The sequence below is a fragment of the Conger conger genome, chromosome 15 (genome assembly GCF_963514075.1).
Source record: "Conger conger chromosome 15, fConCon1.1, whole genome shotgun sequence".
In the NCBI taxonomy this organism is placed as follows: Eukaryota; Metazoa; Chordata; class Actinopteri; order Anguilliformes; family Congridae; genus Conger; species Conger conger.
In genome coordinates this window covers 20,832,185-20,839,887 of record NC_083774.1, presented here as the reverse complement: position 1 = coordinate 20,839,887, position 7,703 = coordinate 20,832,185, and the positions used below count along the sequence as shown (strand labels likewise).

General features: G+C 45.2%; 1 protein-coding gene across 3 annotated transcripts in view; it reads right to left on the bottom strand.

The window, feature by feature from the left end:
- Window positions 1-6,261, bottom strand: part of LOC133111495 (A disintegrin and metalloproteinase with thrombospondin motifs 17-like) — a 22,432-nt gene extending 16,171 nt beyond the window's left edge. Inside the window, exons 1-4 of one of the 3 annotated variants that reach the window (XM_061221903.1) lie at window positions 6,101-6,261; window positions 5,465-5,832; window positions 3,565-3,730; window positions 851-996 (exon numbers count right to left, since the gene is read on the bottom strand). In XM_061221903.1, the coding sequence (XP_061077887.1) occupies window positions 851-996; window positions 3,565-3,730; window positions 5,465-5,832; window positions 6,101-6,173 (753 nt within the window). In that variant the 5' untranslated portion in view covers window positions 6,174-6,261. Of the gene's footprint in view, window positions 1-850; window positions 997-3,564; window positions 3,731-5,464; window positions 5,833-6,100 lie in introns of those variants that run through there. The other 2 variants (XM_061221904.1, XM_061221906.1) reach the window with 2 other exon arrangements.
- Window positions 6,262-7,703: the final 1,442 nt, after the last annotated feature.

The following is a 7,703-nucleotide window of genomic DNA, read 5'->3' as shown; positions in this document are numbered from 1 at the left end:
TGTACATCCAATAGCCAATCCAATGGCAAGCAGAGCTCCAGGATCAGATCAGACAATTAATGACCAAACATATGACAGAAAGAGAACATACATTCATCTGACCAGAGATTGTAACAAATTTGTATCATGTATCCAAGATAGGGCGGCACAGATGGTGCAGTGGGTAGCACTGCCGCCTCACAGCAAGGTGGCCCTGGATTCGAATCCCCGTCGGCCGGGGGGGCCTCTCTGCGGAGTTTGCATGTTCTCCCCGTGTCTGCGTGGGTTTCCTCCGGGTACTCCGGTTTCCTCCCACAGTCCAAAGACATGCAGGTTAGGCTGATTGGAGAGTCTAAATCGCCCATAGGTATGAGTGTGTGAGTGAATGGTGTGTGTGCCCTGCGATGGACTGGCGACCTGTCCAGGGTGTATTCCTGCCTTTCGCCCAATGTATGCTGGGATAGGCTCCAGCCTCCCTGCGACCCTGTTCAGGATAAGCGGGTTAAGATAATGGATGGATGGATAGTGGATGGATGTATCCAAGATGTAGAAGGGGGGGAGGGGTGTAGCTACAGGTTCAACCCCTCCCAAAATGCTAGTGATACCCATAAAGTATGTGGAAGTTTATCAAAAAGAACCTCATAGCCCCAGCTCTGAATAAATCCTAATACATGGTGTGGATCATTACCGCAAAACTGTAAAAGGAATCATTCAGACTGCACCGGAGCCTAACGACTCCCTCCATGACCCAAGAAAACCTCACACGTCTCAGCCACTGTAAACAGGATATGTCGTTTTGTATCTGAGGAAGGTGCCATGGGTGCCGACCCGGTTCAATAAACAAGCTCTGGGCGCGGCACGGTGAACTCACCATGTTCATGACGGTGAGGATGAACCTCTGTACAGGCCGTGCACCGTGGTACTGCACCATGTCCGCGTCAACCACCACCACCGTCTCCAGGGTGAAGTCCCCGCTCAGCGGAACGCTGCTGTTCTGGACCTCTCGCTTCCTCCTTCCTGTGACAGAGACAGGAAGCCGATTTCTGATGCCCATAGCGGCTCACACCCTGGCCTGCCCCATCCCTGCCCCACCCCTGCCCTATCCCAATGCTTCTTAATGCAGCAGTAATTCCCGATAGTGTGTATCTTTGAGCCTCAGATATGGAGTGTGCACACTGAGGACTAGGGTTCGATTCACAGTCCTGCCAAAAAGGCAAGTTTGGCCGGCTCTCGTGGAGCGGCATAATTGGCTCGCTGCTCCAGTGGGAGGGACTTGGCAGGGTTAGCGGATCGCCGCGCACAACAGCACCCCGGGCGCCTCGGAATCAAGGTCACGAGCATGAGACGAGACGGTTTGAAGAAGGTGTAAGGGACGAGGTGTGAGCGGTGTATCCCCCAGCTAACACTAATTGGATTAGATAGGGTACAATTGGCCACCAAATTGGGAGAAAAATGGAAAAATCAGAAATATTATTATTATTATTATTTCTTTATTTTATTTTTTGATATGGAGTGTTTCTGGAAGAACCACAATGGTGTGCAATTCCATGCAAACCACATTTCTGACAAACAATGTCTGCGGTCCCGGTTGCAGGTTTGGTGTGTCTCAGGGCGGTGAAAGGGTTCGCGTGCCGTGCTCAGATAAAGCTGAGTAACCAAGAGCAGAGTGCGTGAGGAGCAGGACTGAAAGAAGCCAAAGCAGCAACGTGCTGAGCCTGGAAATGGTCTGTGTTGTACTTAAGGTCGGTTCAACATTTTCCACATTCCAGGTCATTCGTGAAGCTGGCCGTGGCAGGGCCCTGACTCACATTATGGGCCTGCTCTGCTCCTTTCTCAGACAGCACAAATACTCACACCCGCTGCCAGGGATCCAACTCTGAATCTAAACTACACTCGCAGCAGAACCCTGAACGAGCAACAGCTAGTGCTTAAATGACCCTTTCACAGTCTCAGTTGGTCTGCTTCAGCATAAAATACACACACAGGTGTGAAAGCTAAAGTAATTAGCTCATTAGCATCAGGATGAGCATTAAACCTCACCTGCTTCAGTAAACACCTGACTGTGATGAATAAAATATGAGACAGAAGCTGCTGTGGTTTGTGATAGTGGCTTAAATGTCATAAAAGAGCACCAGGAAGCCCCTGGGTCTGTACAGCTGGAACCCTGCAAGATTCGGCTTAATATGGCCGAACACCGGCCTCTTTCACTCAACACAGCTCATTTTCTGACCCGCAGATGAGTAAGTCAGCTATGCCACACAGCCTGTACTAACCCCCATACTCCAAACATACATACAGCGCACTTGAGTCTTTTTCCCAAGAGGATTACACCATATTTAATGGTGTAGTCAACTTTTTCCACATCTCTGAAATGGCCTTATTGATCGAACGCTGAGAGGTAGCAGGAGGTGTCACTGAATAGAGTACATTGAGGTTTGTAAAGACAGAGAGAGAGAAAGACCAATACTTCTAACAATCAATTTTGCTTGTGGGGGTTTCTTTCTGTGCAGTGGGTAGCACTGCCGCCTCACAGCAAGGAGGTCCTGGGCCTCTCTGTGTGGAGTTTGCATGTTGTCCACGTGTTCGTGTGGGTTTCCTCCGGGTACCCCGGTTTCCTCCCACAGTCCAAAGACATGCAGGTTAGGCTGATTGGAGAGTCTAAATTGCCCGTGGGTATGAGTGTGTGAGTGAATGGTACGTGTGCCCTGCGATGGAGTGGCGACCTGTCCAGGGTGTATTCCTGCCTTTCACCCAATGTATGCTGGGATAGGCTCCAGCCCCCCTGCGACCCTGTTCAGGATAAGTGGGTTAAGATAATGGATGGATGGATGGGGTTTCTTTCTGCTTTAAGGCCGAAAGTAGGGAACACAATGTGGATTGTGCGCTCTCTCTAAAATGATACATTAAATATGCTATTGTAAGAGAAAACATCTATTCTGCATCCTTAATTTAAAAATGCATTCAGTATTCAGTATCTGTTCAATATAATTTTTCTAATCAAATTTGTCAGGGGGCTAAGACTTAGAGGCTACAGGTGTAAACAGATGTCATATTAAAGTCTGAACTGATAACAGCCTTCAGATGCCTCAAAAGGCAATCCTGGCAGTTGCAAACTTAAAATGTCAACATTTCTTTCAGAAATTAGACCAACAATGATCAATGGTACTTCCTGTCTGATTTTGGACCCATAGTTCCATAGCTCCCCAGGGCCCCAAAATATGTGAAGTCTCAGGAGAGGAGAGAGGGGCACAAGCAGCCTGGGCCCCTCTCACTGCTGTTCTCAAACTGAGATTCAGCAGGAGGGCAGCACTCTGCCCGATACACATCAAACAGCAAGGAACAGCAACACCTAGGAATATTGTGCTGACAGATTATCTATGAGGCCTGCTCCTCCTGCATGCTAATACACCCCAGGGGATGACAAAGAGCCACAGAAACAACAAATGGAGAGAACCAAAGCCATGAATAACCCATAAGGCTCACTGCAGTGTCACTGCATTTCAGTGTGCCTGCACACACACAGTACCTGAAGGAAACCTGTAAGAATGTGAATAGAAGGATTGTTGATGTTGAATGTGTGATTACCTGGCACAGGTTGGCAGTGTTTGGGGTGTGTCCGTAAGGCAGGAGGGCTGGGTTTGGGGTGTTGTCTCTGCCGGACCACCCTATGCTCCACGCCAGAGAAGAAGAGTTGCCCGTCCCCCACAGGTTCGATGAACATGCTGTCATTTCCTGCTGTTACCAGGCCTGTCTGAGCACCAAACACACCAACCATGAGTCTCATGCACATAACTGCCCCAGTACTGAAATAAACAGCTCAGAAGATACCCGTAAATACATGTGCAGTGCACGCGCACACACACACACACACACACACACATACAGACAAACCTCCAGAACTATGCTGACAACTCAAGAAAAAACATACACACATGCATTCGCACAATTCAATAAAACCACTCACACAAGAAAGTCATTACTTTATTTTCTACAGATTTACAAGACTGGCAAAGAACCATAATTGTAGCCAGGCTAAGACAATATATGTGTCACTGAAATGTTTTGTCAATGTTATAACATGGCAGCAATATTTTGAGAATGTTTTGTGTTAGTCGGGATGGCGAATTGTGACAAATTTTACAAATTGTGACAAAATACTAAGTATTTTGGCACTGAAACAAAATCAACACAAAAGCTTTCATGATTTGTGAACAGCAGTTTAATCTCAGCTGCAACACACATGGTATATCTCTTCCCATTCCATAGCCTGTGTAGACACTGAATGTGCGCACCACAGTAAAGGGAATGTAAGGATTCCCGTTCAAACAGCAAAACTAATGAATCACGTGTTTTGGCCTCTTTTCCCTCTGGTCGGAGCTGGAATGTCAACCATATAGTGATGCTGTTGAATCTGCTGTAAGATACTAATACAGTGCTCTCAAGTGAGCAGTATAACATGTCATCTGGCCAGCTGTTGTTTGAGTGTAAAGATAAGGCCTGTTACCAAGGGGTCCTAGTGCCACATAGGACCCTGGTCAGGAAAAACTGCCTAAAGTGAGAGCAATGGTTTTCCCCTGAACAGAGTACATCCAAGAACCTGCCTCCCAAATCTAAACAACGGCAACAGCAGCCAAACATACAGCCAGTCAGCAGACACTACATCTGCCACTACACCCCCACACTCACACCCAGGACTGGACCACATCCAGGACCACACAGATCATTGATGAGAGGCGCAGAAGAGACATGACTCTGTCCTCTGTGGAACAGCAGATTACCCTCGACTGGGCAGAGATGCAACAGATCGCCCTCTACTGGACAGCCCTGAAACAAACTGCCTCTAGTGGACAGAGCTGAAACAGACTGCCTCTAGTGCACAGAGCTGAAACAGACGGCCTTCTATTGGACAGAGCTGAAACAGACCGCCCTCTATTGGACAGAGCTGAAACAGACTGCCTCTAGTGGACAGAGCTAAAACAGACTGCCTCTAGTGGACAGAGCTGAAACAGACTGCCTCTAGTGGACAGAGCTGAAACAGACTGCCCTCTATTGAACAGAGCTGAAACAGACTGCTTCTTCTGGACAGAGACTAAACAGACTGCCCTCTTCTGGACAGATGTGAAACCCTTTACTAGGTGAAACTGGAAGAGATCAAAACTAAAGGTCCTAAAGAAGCCCTTTCATACCTGCACAACTTAGTACATTATTAATCAAACTACTACCAAAACCATACTCAGATTTTTAACAGTACAACTATATACCTAGAAAATTATGCTTCGAATGGCTCAAAGAAAATATGCATTTTGACAGCGGCAGAACAGACTACAAGGGTGGCACACAACAAATAGGTGGCACTCAATCTGGAAAAAAGCTGCTCAAAATATTCTGCTAAAAAACCTTCGGCACAAAACTGATTTACTTTCCCGCTTTTCAACGTGCACAGTCGCAAGGATTATTGTGCAAAGTGGGAAAATGCATATCTTACCAGGCCACCACCACAAGTGCTGAGTGATGCAAGAGAGTTTGTGTGATTGAGCACTTTCCCGGTGTAGAAACAGAGCTGGTCATCAGAAATATGACCAAGCCGTGAGATACCTCCTTCATTCTTTTCTTCGATGACAAAACGTTTAGAAAGAAATCTGGCATCTCTTTTGACATGCAAATACAGCTCCTTGCCGAAAGCCGGCAACAAAAGAAACAAGTTGTCCTTGTCAGACTGAATGATTTCCGACTCGGCGGCGGTGCGCTGTCTGCGTCTGTTCCAACTTCGCCCAGACGCGTCCTGAAGGAGGTAAAACTCGCTCCCGGATAACGCCAGCGGGACAACCATTTCCGCTTCGTCCCCATTGTTCGCTAATTAAAAGGAAAAAGTAAAAAACACTGTTCACTTGCATTCTTGTAGGGTCTAATTTGATCGTATTTAGATTACCACACTACATGCGATATAGCCTACTAAAGTAATCATGTGGTCTTGTTAGCCGTAATCAGGCGCACAACTATCACTAATACGGTTGTGAAACTTGTGTGGAAACTGTATTTAATGTATGACAAAGTGACACATGAAAATACAGCTGAAGTCATTACAATTCTGCAGTTACAAAGTAAGCTTACGGCTTCTTACCCGTCGTAGCATTCGGTCTGGCGCTTAAAATAACAACAGACAATATTACTTGGAAAATATAGCTGTCAGTCATAGTAAAGAAGACTCCGATGTACGGCTTCAGTGTACCACTGAATGCACTGACAGTGGGACCCTGACGAAGTTCTAAAATAAGTTCGCAAATTAAAACACTACTGCAGCCAAACTAAACCAGTAATTAAAACACAACAGTCTGGGGTTAGGGCCACCTCTCGTCCAGTGCGATTGGTTTAAAGTACAGCACGAAAACGAATCTCTGGATCTGGATTCAATAGCTTTACCATCAATCACAGCGGTGTGTTAACTGTAGGCTACATGTGGTTTTGCTGCAGCCTAACGAATTGACACTAGGTGGCGTGCTACAACCTGGAGGTCGGCAATAATAGTTCGATTTCTGTTATCCGTTTTTTGCTAGTTCATACATGGTTGACAGGCCATTTGCGTTTTCATAAGTCCACTATGTTTAATATAGCTAGGTAATTAATAAAATGCATCAAAGGCGAAATGTAGATTATCAGTCAGATAAGTTTTTTAATTGTATAATTAAAAATGTATACGCTGCAGCATCAGAACACAAGAACAAAAATTACACAGACATTTAGAGAAATGTCACAGCATGCTTTTCTGCTGGCTGCTGGTATTTCCAGTGTTAGGGGTAGTACAGCCCTAGGCCTTTACCTATTCAATCAAGTTAATGGTTCAGAACGCATGAGAATTGCCTCAGATACCCCAGAGATAATTAAGCCCTCCTTAATTAGGATGAATCAATTAAATGAGGGACTGTCAAGAAAGTTTTGGCGTTTGATATCTCAAGTTCTATATATAGCACAGTTTTTTTCAGTCTGATTGGAACTGCCTGTTAAATTGGTCATCTATTGTACGTAATTTGTCCCAAAATTTTACTTCAAAGGGGCAAAATAAATCAAGAAAAAAGACAAATAAAAGATAATAAATAAATAAAAATAGGCCAACCAGGTCTCTTCATGATGATGGTGAGCAGAAACTACACTTTCAGTTAGCAAGCAACAGAAATTACACATTTGTCTATGTTCTAGACACACTTCTAGCTAGTACAGATTTACATTCACATTTTCACACATGTACAGTATATTTTACACATGCACACAGTTCACTTAATGGCACCCTCTGCTCTCACCTTCCCCGTGCTCTCAATCAGGATGCGTTATGTCGTGGTTGAATGTGCAGTAAATACGTCAGGTTAATCATGTGCATGTTGGCAAGAAAGCAATTCTCCATCTCACAAGTGTAACTCTGCATCAACGGTGGACAGTGCCAATAGGGATTTTAAAGCAGCCCTGCTTTGCCATGGTGTAAATACAGTCACTGATGCACAGTATTACTGCTGATTCCACTGCTCCAGTGGCTCCCAAAGTGCACAGTGTGAAATAAATAGTGCCAGGTCAGAAGTCCTGAGTCTCATCATTTCAAGTAAGCAGCTAATTTTACAGATTCGAAATGGAAAGTTTTCTGTTGTTTTTTTATTCTTACTACATGTGGATTCAGTGGCATGTTTAAATATTTAACTGGGTCTAAACTAACTGCAATTATTTAGTGAGGTAAACTA